The sequence below is a fragment of the Erinaceus europaeus genome, chromosome 1 (genome assembly GCF_950295315.1).
Source record: "Erinaceus europaeus chromosome 1, mEriEur2.1, whole genome shotgun sequence".
Classification (NCBI taxonomy): Eukaryota; Metazoa; Chordata; class Mammalia; order Eulipotyphla; family Erinaceidae; genus Erinaceus; species Erinaceus europaeus.
In genome coordinates, this window is record NC_080162.1 from 203,423,765 (window position 1) to 203,437,440 (window position 13,676).

The 13,676-nt window shown below is 43.6% G+C and overlaps 1 protein-coding gene across 1 annotated transcript in view; it reads left to right on the forward strand.

Moving 5' to 3' along the window:
• KCNQ3 (potassium voltage-gated channel subfamily Q member 3) overlaps positions 1-13,676 on the forward strand; it is a 382,118-nt gene that overhangs the window by 342,733 nt on the left and 25,709 nt on the right. The window contains exons 7-9 of the mRNA XM_060201221.1: positions 652-747; positions 2,395-2,496; positions 7,215-7,234. Of these exons, the coding sequence (XP_060057204.1) occupies positions 652-747; positions 2,395-2,496; positions 7,215-7,234 (218 nt within the window). The remainder of the gene's footprint in view (positions 1-651; positions 748-2,394; positions 2,497-7,214; positions 7,235-13,676) is intronic.

A 13,676-nucleotide genomic window follows, 5' to 3' on the forward strand; every position in this document is an offset into this window, starting at 1 on the left:
ACCAGCGATACAAATCCAGGGCTCTTAGCTGCCATTTATTTATTTATTTATTTATTTATTCCCTTTTGTTGCCCTTGTTGTTTTATTGTTGTAGTTATTATTAATGTCGTTGTTGTTGGATAGGACAGAGAGAAATGGAGAGAGGAGGGGAAGACAGAGAGGGGGAGAGAAAGACACCTGCAGACCTGCTTCACCGCCTGTGAAGGGACCTGCCTGCAGGTGGGGAGCCAGGGGCTCGAACCGGGATCCTGACGCCGGTCCTTGAGCTTAGCGCCACCTGCACTTAACCCGCTGCGCTACAGCCCGACTCCCAGCTGCCATTTTTTTTTCATTTTTTTCTTTCTATTTTATTTTTACTTGACAGGGCAGAGAGAAAGGGAAGGGAATGTAGAGAAAGAGAGAGAAAAACACACAGCTACAGATCTGCTTCACTTGTGAAGCACCCTCCCTCTGTGTGGGTTCTGAGGGCTCAAACCTGGGTTCTTGCTTATGGTGATAAGTGCCCTTAACCCAGTGCACCACCATTTGGCCCCTGATTTTTTCTCCTTATCCCTTCACTCACTGTCTGTCGCACTGGGTCCAGAGAGTAAGGATGGGATCTGAGGGGATCCAGGAGGCAGTGGCCTCAGTATCCTTCTCTTCTCCTTCCAGGGCATCCTGGGGTCAGGACTGGCACTTAAGGTGCAAGAACAACATCGTCAAAAACACTTTGAGAAAAGAAGGAAGCCGGCTGCTGAGCTCATTCAGGTGTGTCTAGCTAGGCCTGGACTGGGCCGGGGCTAACGGGTCTGTGTGCACGTGTCTGTGTGTGTTTGTCCGGGGCTAACGGGTCTGTGTGCATGTGTCTGTGTGTGTTTGCACAGGAGTGATCCAGCTATGAACGGAGTTGTGACCCAGGACTTTGCTGATAGTCAGAGGCTATGGGTGTTTCTTGCTTGAGAACTGTCTCTGTCTGTTGAAATTGATCATCTGACCATTATTCCATCCAGGTTCTAAGACTAACAATAAACAGACACAGAATTCATAGAGGGATAGATCAATCAGCTCTTGCATTAATGATGTTGGAGTGGAGAATTTGTCTTGGACCTCTGTTCATACTCAGCTTGTTCTGCTTTTCACTGTAGTCTTGACAGGAACCACAAGAAAGAAAAGTCACCCTGAAGTTAAAAGGCCAATATCCAACAAGGATATGTGACCTCTCACATCTACCAAGAATAGAGAACCAAGTCAAGAAAGGAAGGGACACACTGTATGGGCAGAATAGTCAACAATTTTCCCAGAGTCCTGCGCAGTAGACATGCTTCACTTAATACTGGACACCTGCAGTTCTCTCTTATACTCTGCGTCCTTTCCCCTTCCAAGGGCTAGGAGTTTGGGCAGTTAATCTTGAGATGGGGAGAAAGGCAGAAGTGTCCCCTCTTAGCTTTCAGAGGGGAACCCTGCTTCCTGGCTTTGTAGCCAGTGGGAACATACAGAGTGAGAGACGACTATGTGGAACTGAGTATCTGTCTGACCCTGCACCCTTAAACGTATGTTCGGTTATAGTATGTCTGTGGATTTACGGATATGAAATGGGATGGTTATAAAATGATGTCATGTTTTATAGTTTCTAGAGCAGCCCTAAATTCTTAAGGGTCTGCCTTCTTTATCCTTCATTCCAGATATCCAAAACAGCATTGTACTGCACAAGGTCTAGTTAGTATATTAATGTTAAACCCTCACCTACGGGAGTATCTCTTGAACCCAGGAGTAGCACAGAAGTTGTGTGTGTGTGTGTGTGTGTGTGTGTGTGTATGTGTGTGTGTGTGTGTGTGTGTGTATGTGTGTATGAAAAGTTTCAAGAGTCCAGTGGCAAGACTGTTTGTGTTCCTTTCAGGGCTCAATACCCAGAAATTCTATCCCCAGTCTTTGAAACTGACCCCTCCACATCCCACTCCCTTACCAATTACAGTGCTGAGATGATTGGATCAAAGAATATTTTCTTTGCATAGATACTAGAAAATAGAAATACTGGGGGAGTCAGGTGGTAGCGCAGCAGGTTAAGCGCACGTGGCGCAAAGCACAAGGACCGGCCTAAGGATCCTGGTTTGAGCCCCTGGGCTCCCCACCTACAGGAGAGTCACTTCACAGGTGGTGAAGCAGGTCTGCAGGTGTCTATCTTTCTCTGTCTTCCCCTCCTCTCTCTATTTCTCTCTGTCCTATCCAACAATGACGACATCAATAACAATAATAACTACAAAAAAAGGGCAACAAAAGGGAATAAATAAATAAATTTTTTAAAAAAAAAGAAATACTGGACTTCCCAGTTATTGCCTCAATATATATTTAAATACTCAACATTCAGTTCTGTCTGGTTCTCCCAGGTCATTCATTATCCTTTTCTCTTCTTCCCAGGCTGCCTGGAGGTATTATGCAACCAATCCCAACAGGATTGATCTTGTGGCAACGTGGAGGTTCTATGAATCAATTGTCTCTTTCCCATTCTTCAGGCAAGTGGTTACCTGGATGCTCAGAGCAAGGCTGATCTCTTAGCCTTTTTACTATTATGGCCACAGTTTCCCAAAGAATAGCCTTCAGGGCACTGTATCCCAGCCTGGGACACACTACATAATCAGGGTGCTTCAATAAAAGTCCTGAAGCTCAACCCACACCTGAGAAAAATCAAATCAAAACCCTTAGGGATGAGTGTTTTCAATTCAAGATGTTCTAAATCTCCCTAAATAGAATATAATGTCACTAATGTTGCCAGGTAGATGCTGTGGAATGATTGGTAAGGTCTGAGCAAGGTTTGAATGCATTTGTGATGAGTGTGTGAGCAGCTAGTGCGAGGGGCCCTGTCCCCTCCCACCTGATCATAACCCAGGCACACTGTACACTCGGGCAGGTGGCAAGAGCAGGGGGCTGGGCTCTGGCACGCCAGGTGAGTGCACATAGTAATAAACACAAGGACCAGGACAAGATCTGGGTTCGAGCCCTCAGCTCCCCGCCTGCAGGGAGGATGCTTCACAGACTGCAAAGCAAGTCTGTAGTTTTTCTCTCTTCCTCTCTATTCCTCCCCCTGCCGCGCACTCTCAGTTTCTCTCTGTCTTATCCAATAAAATGCAAAAAAAAAAAAAAAAAAAAAAAAAGGCCACCAGGAGCAGTGGATTCATAGTGCTGGCACTGAGCTTCAGTAATTACCCTGCAGGCAAAAAAAAAAAAAAAAAAAAAAAACAAACACTAAAGTGTCCTCCAGAGACCAGGAGATACTTTGTGTTTTCAAGTGGAGAAGACTTAATTAAAAGATCTCAGGAAACATACTCTGGTGGTCTTTAAATCCCTTTGTCTTCTTACTGAATCTCAAACAACTGCGTCTTTCCAGGCTTTAGAGGCACTGTTTAGTCTGAGCTTTAGTCTTGAAGTGTATGGTAAGGCACAGACCTGCTGCAGCTCCTGAGTTCAAAGGCAGAACTGAGGGACTCTCAGCCTCACCTCTTGAGCTGGAGTCTGCCCTAAAGTGTGTTTCAGCTGCAGACCATCCTGTGACTCACTCACTGCTCAGCACATACTTTTCTGCATCTTCCTTCTAAAACCTGAAACCACAATCTGCTTCAGCTATTCCTGCACTCCCATCACTTGAAGATGAAAGGAAAAGGAAATTTAAAAAATAATGGACCCCCCAAAAAAAATCAGAGGGGCTATGACTTAAGGAAGAGTTAAGTGGATGAGAAAAAGCAAGGTGTTAGCCACTAAATGAAATAGTTTAAGGTTTCCTCGCTGTGCATCCTTAAAATTAGACATATTTATTTAGAAGGTAACTTCTGGAGTTCCTTTTCATTAAAAATTTCCACTATGACTTTAGTAGGTTTGGGTTTTGGATGGAATCAGTCTTCTTGTGGGTAGAATAAGCCTTACAGTAAGCAGAGAGCTGCTTCCTTTTAAGAGAAGAATGTGACCTTGAACCCAAAAGTAAGAGCATGAGCTTCTAATTCAGAAACAATTTTCGATGCTGTGCATCCCAAGTTCTTGGCAGTCTTCCACTCTGTGGGACTGATTTATTAAAGTAAGGTATTGTCCGATCTGTCAGAGACTCTGGGAAATGTATTGTGCTGTAGACAGCTGCTGTGATGGGAGTGGCTTTTAAACTAAAAGAGAACATTTCTTCTCATTTTTCCCCTTTTTTTTCAAGGACAAAAGTATAAAGTCACCAGAAAATTTCACTTAGCAACCATCCTGATACTAGGAAATCCCTTGAGAAGAGAATGACCCTGAATTCCCACCCACTCCATATGTTTAATGGCAAAAACAAGAAAGAAAAAAAAAAAAAACAGCCGACAGTACAGTTCTGTGTTACCACCTGCCTCTTCAAATAATTTTTGCCTTTTGTTTGTTCTTAAAAATATATAACAACTTCACTGAGATACACAGTTTTCTTGAGCAGTTAGAATTGGGGACACCAATCCCTACCCATAAACAACTGAAAAATCTGTATGTAACTTCTGACTTCTAACTTAATATAATAAAATGTGGTGGAGAAAAAGAAAATTTGAATTATGAAGATTGCAAGGGGAGAAAACATTTCCAGTACTAGTATTTTAAAAAATATTTTTATTTACTTATTACTGGATAGAGACAGAGAGTGATTTAGAGGGGAGGATGAGATAGAGAGGGAGAGAGACAGAGAGAGAGAGACACCTGCAAACCTGCTTCACCAATCATGAAGCTTTCCCCCTGCAGGTGGGGACCAAAGGCTTGAACCCTGGTCCTTACACACTGAGATATGTGCACTTAACCAGGTGTACCACCTCCTTGACCCCCTGCCCAGTACTAGTATTCACTGACATTGTAAGTTTCTGTCATCTCTTCACAAGAAAATTCACTAGTGGACTTGAACACTTTATACCTGTGCTGCTCGTGGATTCACTGTACTTCATATACTGTAAAAGGATGGAAACTCATATTGGAACACAAGCTTTATGCCAAAGCCTCTGGTTTCTATGGGGGCTAAATTAAGACGAGGACAAGGCTGGTGGGATAATACACATTTTTGAAGATTCCTCTTAGGACCAAATTACGTAAGATGCTTGAAGTAGCTTCACAGTGCCTACCCCCCTGGCAGCTGTCAATTCACTACTGCTTAAACCTGGCTTGAAATTTATCCAAGTCTTGGGGTTTTAGTAAAAGAAAAAAAAAAAAAAGAACTAAGCTCCTTAATTATGGTTCCAGGAAAACACTTGGGTGACAGCAGGAACAGAACATCCTGTCTGTATTCTGATTTCAGACCTCGTATTCATTCCTGCTGCTTATTCAGCAGACCTTTACTGAACATCCCTTCTGTGTAGGGCACTGTATTTGGCATTTGCAGCACGTTCCAGTGGGTAGGAAAGGGTCAGCTGTGCTGATCTTGCCGTAGGCTGATGAAGACCAGGAGAGAGGAGAGCTGTTACTCAGCTTCTCCTGGAGTTTGGTGAGGCTGTCACTGAAGCATTTTCATTGCAATGGTGGCTGTGGAGACTGGTGATGGGGACTGAAAAATAACAGTCTTGGCTCCACCAAGACTTTTCCTGGATGGGAGATGTCTAGTCTAGGGTGATGGATGTAGATGGAGAAAGAATGGGATGGACTAGAATAGAAAACAAGGAGAGGATTCACCTTTCGCAAGAGTTCCTTCAGCCATCAACACAGAAGGAAGGTCAGTGGGAGGGGCAAGATTGAGTATCTGTCCATTTGGTGGTGATGCCCAGAGGTGACTCTCAAGGTCATCCACTGTGAGTGGAGAGAAATGGGGTGGGGAGGTGAGTCACATGTTGAGAGAAGAGAAGGCATGCAGAATGTGGAGAGCGAGGTGATGTCCCTGATTCTCTACCCCTGCTGTATATGGTGACTTCTGTTCCAGTCTCATCCCCAGTCCCTTATTGATGCCCCAGTTTCTGAAGTCAGAGATGCAGAGATTTCTAGATAATCAGTGATTTCTCTGGCCATGTGTTTCAGGAGGAGAAATGGGCCCAGAAGTTGCGCCTAGCTCTAGCTGTGCTTCTATGGTCTAGCTCTACTTTTCTACTGTGGACCCTCTATTCTCTCGCCATTTCTTTTACCCCTGGCCAGGTACTTATGTAACACATACTGTGATTCACAATGTGTCATGGTGTGAGGGGCTCATATTTTAGGGCTGCATAAAACAGATGTCCTGACCCCAAGTCATTCTTAGATAAGCATAGAAGACAATATGATCCAACTATAAGTCTATATATGAAAAGATGTCATCTGTTTATGCCTTAGGGGACTGAATATGAAACCTCAATCCTTCACGGTAGAACTTAACTGATAAGGAAAACTACCCCAGGCAAAGAAAAAGTATTTGTTCTCTCATTTATAAGTTCAGTGATATTTGGAACTCTCCTATCTATAAACTCTTACCAGTTTACATGACCATGATGCAGTTTCCTGATCAGTAAATAGAGGGTGGTGACAATGCTATTAGCCTGGCAGAGTTCTTTTTTTTAATAGTTATTTTTTCTTTTGTTGCCCTTATTTTATTGTTGTTGTTATTGATGTCATTGTTGTTGGATAAGACAGAGAGAAATGGAGAGAGGAGGGGAAGACAGAGATGGGGAGAGAAAGATAGACACCTGCAGACCTGCTTCACTGATTGTGAAGCGAATCCCCTGCAGGTGGGGAGCCGGGGGCTCGAACTGGGATGGGATCCTTACGCCGGTCCTTGCACTTTGCGCCACCTGCTCTTAACCCACTGTGCTACCACCCAAAGCCCAGCCTGGCAGGGTACTTATGAGAATTAAGAGAGCTAATTCTTTTGCATAGTCACTGCTCAACAAATGTTAGTGATGAGGACATCAACTATCTGATGACGGTTCTCAGAGAGAGATTCGGAGTGTATAACTGCCAAATGCTGACATTCTTGGTCCTCTTGTCTGTCCCTACCTTAGCCCAAAAGATCATCTAGGGCAAAACAGGTGCCGGACAAGCATTTCTGGGATGAGTGAGTGGGTGAATGGCTAATGAGAACCTTGGCATCAGGGAGCTCGGACCCAGTTGGGGAGCCTTGTGTCATTTGTGAATTCCCCTCCGCACTTACCATCTAGTTCTAAAACTCCACTATTATCCTGCATTTTCATCAGAAGCCAGTTTTGGGGGTGAGCTTTGTATATGGGGAAGTCAGCCAAGTGTAATGAATACTCTGTTCATTTCTCTCTCCCTTGTCTCCTTACAGGAAAGAGCAGTTGGAGGCTGCTGCCAGGTATGTCTCTGATCATAACCCTCCGACCTTCTTTTCACCCCTGTGTCCGGACAGAGGGCCCAGTTTTTCTTGAAATCGGGCCTCGAGGCAGCCACGCAGGTCCTGAGATAGTGTCTGATCTGACTACCACAGACTTAGCTATGTTCATGTTGATTTACTCCAGGGCACCTAAAAAGTGGTCACAGCAGCAGGCAAGTATTGGGTGTCTCTTCTAACACAGGAGTCTGATCCAGTTCTGCATGTTCTGTCTCAGCTGATCCTCATAACCACAGTGTAAGCAAGAACCTCCCACCTTTGTGTAAGCTGGAGTTTGTTGAGATTGAATTATCCTTCCAGGGGTACACAGCTACTGAAAGACAAGATCCAAATTAAAACTAAATCTGAAACTTAAGGCTAAGCTGCTTTTATTATATATGGTTTTCTGTGCTTCTTGAGCTCACAGACTTCATTTTCAAAAGACAAAATAAGTCTCTAATTCATGATCCCATTTTCCCAGTAAAGCACATTCACTACAGACTGCTGAAGAAGCACGCTGGGTTTCAAGCTTATTTTTCTTGTAGCTTTTTTTGTTCTGTAGAACATTCTTCCATGCCTCCCTTCTTCTCCTGGATAAAATATCACAATTCTGACATTTTGGAGAGTACAAAGAAAGACCAACTTTTGTGGTCCGGGAGGTGGCGCAGTAGCTAAGGCATTGACTCTCAAGCATGAGGTCCTGAGTTTGATCCCCGGCAGCATATGTATCAGAGTGATGTCTGGTTCTTTCTCTCTCTCCTATCTTTCTCATTAATAAATAAATAAAATCTTTTTAAAAAAAGAAAGACCAACTTTTGCAAATATCAGTTTAAGCTGTTTAAATCCTTACAAATCAAAATGCTTATAATTATATACAAATGTGTTTAAACGATATATGATTGGCAAACTATTTGAGAGGTCTTACAATCAGTCTTCTCGACATTGAGTTCAGCAGTTACCCTTCTAGACTTGAGAGAATTTGGATAGAGGAGGTGACAGGATCCTGGGCCACTTTGCGGGTGAACTACTTGAGGACAGTGATGTTGAATAAGAGAAACGGTCTTTCGAGAAACGGTCTTAGTGCCAATTAACTCACACATAAAGCTACGCGTTGTGCCTAACATCGTTTTTGTCCCCCTTTATTGGAAAGAACTCAAGCCTAGTTACTTCTTTTTTTTAAAACTCAAACCATAGTTACTTCTAAAGCTGTTGCTTGTTTCTTTTTTATTATTATTATTTTATTTGCGTTTTTCCCCCTTGTTGTTGCCCCTTTTTTTTATTGTTGTTGTAGTTATTATTGTTGTTGTTATTGATGTCATCATTGTTGGATAGGAGAGAATGAAATTGAGAGAGGAGGGGAAAACAGAGAGGGGGAGAAAAAGATAGACACCTGCAGACCTGCTTCACGGCTTGTGAAGCAATCCTCCTGCAGGTGGGGAGCCCGGGGCTTGAACCGGAATCCTTATGCCGGTCCTTGCCTTTTGCACCACATGTGCTTAACCCGCTGTGCTACAGCCTGGCTTGTTACTTGTTTCTTACCATCCCCACAGAAAGGTCAACAGAGAGACAAGTTTCTGCAGTCCCAAAGATGAAACTATCTTGATCACTGTGATTTATACACTTACCAGAGGAACTAAAGCCTTACTTTCTACCACAGGATTTAGTAATTTTGTGCTCTCTTCTTGGGATCTGGGATCTGGGATGTGTGGTTAATCTGAAGGAAGACAGTCGACTTTTTTTTTTTTTTTTTTTTTGAGAGTCAACTTCTGTTGTGGGATTTCTGAGACTTTAGCACTTCGTGTAGATTATCCTTCTTATGGAACTGGAGGCTGTTTTCACGTCCCTTCTCCCTCCTAGACCCTCTCCCACGAAGAGATTAGTATCTCCCTAGTACTGCCCTTATCTTAGATGGAATATAGACTTTGAAAGATGTCTCTTCCTTGATTTCCCTTTCTTCCTCTCTCTGTGGAAACCATGGTATTCATGAGGTCGACTCTATGCCTAAAATACACGACGTACTACACAAACACTTGATGACTGAATGAATAAATGGCTTAATGAAGAGAGAAACTGAACAGTCATTTTACTCATGGGAAAATTTAACTCCTACCTTACAGATGGTACACCTATAGCAAGTGCCAACATAGTTACGGTGAAGACTTGAAATATGATCACTGTGTGGATCATCACTGCCGGCCTAAGTCCAACTGTCCATTTTGTTTGTTTCCTTTTGTTTATTTCATGAGTGGAGTTATAGTGATTTACAGTAAGATACTAGGGGTATAACTGCATACCATTCCCACCACCAAAGTTCTGTGCCCCCCTCAATGATAATCACCATAGTTCTCCCAGGGATTTTTATTTGTTTGTTTGTTTTGTTTATTTATTTTTTCTCTCTCTCTTTTGTTGCCCTTGTTGTTTAACATTGTTGTGGTTAATATTGTTGTCATTGTTGGATAGGACAGAGAGAAATGGAGAGAGGAGGGGAAGACAGAGGGAGAGAGAAAGACAGACACCTGCAGACCTGCTTCACCACTCGTGAAGCGACTCCCCTGCAGGTGGGGAGCTGGGGGCTTGAACCGGGGTCCTTAAGCAGGTCCTTGTGCTTTGCGCCATGTGTGCTTAACCCGCTGCGCCACCACACCTGACTCCCTTAATTTTTTTTTATCTTCCTAGTTCTTGATATAGGTTTCCTTTTTTTAAATTTTTGTTGTCCTCCAAGTCCATTCCATTTTTGCAATTTTATGCAATTCAATCTAATTATCCAGTGGTGTCTATGGTAAGAAGGCCCTGGGCACTCCTGATCTAGATCTGGTTATCAGCCTTCAGAACTCTTCTCCTCTAGATTAGGCTTTGGGGAGAAAAGACATTTGGAGCCTGGGCAGTTAGACTCACATAGTACTGAGCACAGGGATCTGGATTTGAATCCCCTGGACAAGTGGTGAAGCAGGTCTGCAGGTGTTTATCTCTCTCTCTCTTCCTCTCTATATCCCCTCCCCTCTTAATTTCTTTCTTTCCTATCCAATAAAAAAGGGAGGAGGGAGGAAAAATGGCCACCAAGAGGCGGGGATTCGTAGTACCAGCACTGAGCCCAGTAAGTGGAGGCAAAAAGAGAGGAGAGAGAGAGAGAGAGAGAGAGAGAGAGAGAGAGAGAGAGAGAGAGAGACAGTATCTTTATTTCTGTTTTTAAACGTACTGTTGATATTGCTAGAAAGTTTTTTGAATATATTTTACTTTATTTTTATAGAGACAGATAAATTGAGATTGAAAGAGGAGGGGGGAGGTAGACCTGCAAAACTGCCTTACTCTGTGGGGAGTGTCCCACCCTGCAGGTGGGGTCCATGGATCTGACCAGAGCTCTCTGCACGCTGTGACAAGCTCACTCTACAGGGAGCACCACCACCTGGACCCCCCGTCTTTATCTCTTATCTCATCGTTGCTTCCTCCTATTGCAAACTTCCTCCCACTGTCAAACTTAGTAGAGAACCATTTTTTAACCAAATAATTCAATGACTTTAAGTTATTTCAAAAACCCTGTTTTCCTGGTATAGTTCTACATACATACATCACTCATAAACACTCTTTGTCTAATAACTATATGAGACCCATTTTTCTTTCTTTCTTTCTTTCTTTTTTTGCCTCCAGGGCCCTCTCTAGGGCTCACTACCTGCACTATGAATCCACTGCTCCTTGAGGCCATTTTTTATTCGTTGTTATTGTTGTTGTTGCTGTTATTGTTGCTCCTGTTGTTGCTGTTGGATAGGACAAAGAGAAATTGAGAGAGGAGGGGAAGACAGAGAGAGAGAGAGAGAGGGAGGGAGAGAGAGACAGAGAGACCTGCTTCACTGCCTGTTAAGTTGTCGGGCTGAGCTTCACTGACGGGAGACAGACGACCAGGGACTCATGGTTGAGCTGTACGCAGTATCTCTTTATTCATGCAGGATGCAGCACAATCTATACCAAGCTAGACTAAACTAACAACTAACTAAAACGAACAATGTTGTCTTTATATATACTTCCCAAGTAGGGTGTGAACAGGATGTGACGCAGAGAGGGTGGAGAGAAAAGTGACTGCTGAAAATCAGGGTGTGACAAGGAGAGGATCAGGGTGTGACAAGGAGAGGGGGTGGAGCAGGTGAGAATTCTACCACTAAACCACCAATGCCCTGGAGGGAAGGTGGTGCTTTATGTAAATGTAAAAGTGATTTATGTAAATAGATGGCAGTGGTTATGTAAATAGAATACAGTGGTTATGTAAATAGAATGCAGTGTTAAGCAGGGGGGATTTAAACCAAATGAAACAGAAGGGGTTTTTAAAAGCAGAATTAGAAGATACCAACATTAAGTGACTCCCCTGCAGGTGGGGAGCTGGAGGGTTTGAACCGGGATCCTTGCGCCAGTCCTTGTGCTTTGCACTATGTGCCCTAACCCACTGTGCTTCTGCCCAGCCCCCTACTAGCCCCATTTTACAGAGGAGAAAACTCTGTTTAGAGATAGAAGTAACTTGCAAAAGCTCCTGTAGCTAGAAAAGGAGCAAGTGCAGGGCCTGCATGCACTGGTCTCCCTCCTCAGTGTATGATCTGGACCCTGTGCTAGTCCTTGTGGTTGCTGGGCCATGGCAGCTGATGGCACTTCTGTTTGCCTTGCTTCCCTCTCGCCGTTTCTGGCACACAGAGCTGGAGTACCTGCCATGAGGGGAACGTGTGGAGGCAGGGAGAGGCACAGAGCCAGAATCTTCTGTGTAGCGAAGGAGCATTTGGCCCGGCGCTTAGCCAAAAGTCAGGCCCCACTTTGACTTCTCCCTGTGACGTCAGACACATGAAATTCATCTCCTGGGGGAATGAATAATGCCGGCGGTGAACCTCCTTCTGTGTCCTAGAATCAATGACTTTTAAAGGTGTGCTAGAATTTAGCCAGCATTTCATCTAATTCCCCAGGTTTGCTGATGAGAAAAATTATGATCCGGAGCTAAATAAGACCCTTGGACACAATACCGCAGCTATGAGTATTTCCTCCTGCCGTCCAGTCCCTGTGACACCAATTCTAGGGTGCAAAACAGCTGAGCTCTCAGCTAATTTTGCTTAACCTCCTCGTGATGCACAACATTCTGAGCACCCTGTTTCCTGTTGCTCGTAGATGGTGACAGGCAAGGTGGGCCTATTTGCTACACCCCATATTATGAGCAGTTGAGCAACAGACATAAGAGGCAGAGAGTGATCTAAATACTGGCGGTATTTTCTGAACAAGGGAGAGTTAGCTCTGGGGGAACAGTGAGCTTTATAACAAATGTCTCAAATTCCTTATTCTCACATACAATTCTTTTTTATTTATTCTGAGATTTTTTTATTTTCTTCTTTTTTAATTTCTTTATTGGGGAATTAATGTTTTACATTCAACAGTAAATACAATAGTTTGTACATGCATAACATTTCTCAGTTTTCCATATAATACAACCCCAACTAGATCTTCTGTCATCCTTCTTGGATCTGTATTCTCCCCACCCACCCACCCCAGAGTCTTTTACTTTGGTGCAATATGCCAATTCCAGTTCAGGTTCTACTTGTGTTTTTCTCTTCTGATCTTGTTTGCTGGGAAATTATGCCAATGCAGTCACATCTGCCATGTTGTCTCCTCAGGCTACTGCTAGTTCCCAGGAGAGTTGGGACATTCTTGGAGTGCCTGGTCCACCATGTTGTGCCCTCAGGGCATTGTCTATATCCCTGCGATATCCAGAGTGCTTTGGTTACTCCTCCCCACTCCCATTCTCATGAGAGTTACCATCCTATCCTGGAGTGCTATGGTTACTCCTCCCCCTTCCCATTCTCGTGAAAGCTGCTCCTATAAAAGCCTTTCTTCTTCCGCACCTCTCTCTCTTGCCAGTGCTTCACTCCGGTGTTCAGACGCAGGAAAGGTTACTGCGTGAGGCGGCCATTTTCTCCACGTGGCCCAACCTGCTTCTCTAGCACCCAACTCTGAGGTGCCAGCGCAAATGAAGATTTGTGTTTCCTCTTCGCTCCAGACCCCCTCTCTCTTCTCCACGGCCCGCGCACAACAACATCTGGCTCAACAACACTTGTTTTTCAACTTCTGCCTGAGAGTGAGATCATCCCAATTCATCCTTCTGTTTCTGACTTATTTCACTTAACATGAATTTTTCAAGGTTCATCCAAGATCAGCTGAAAACAGTGAAGTCACCATTTTTTTTCTGTAACTTTCTTTTTTTTTTTTCTTATTTCTTTATTGGGGAATTAATGTTTTACATTCAACAGTAAATACAATAGTTTGTACATGCATAACATTCCCCAGAACAAATATGAGGGGAGGACTTGGACAGAATATTCACCACAGAAGAGATCCAAAAGGCCGAGAAACACATGAAAAAATGCTCCAAGTCTCTGATTGTCAGAGAAATACAAATCAAAACAAC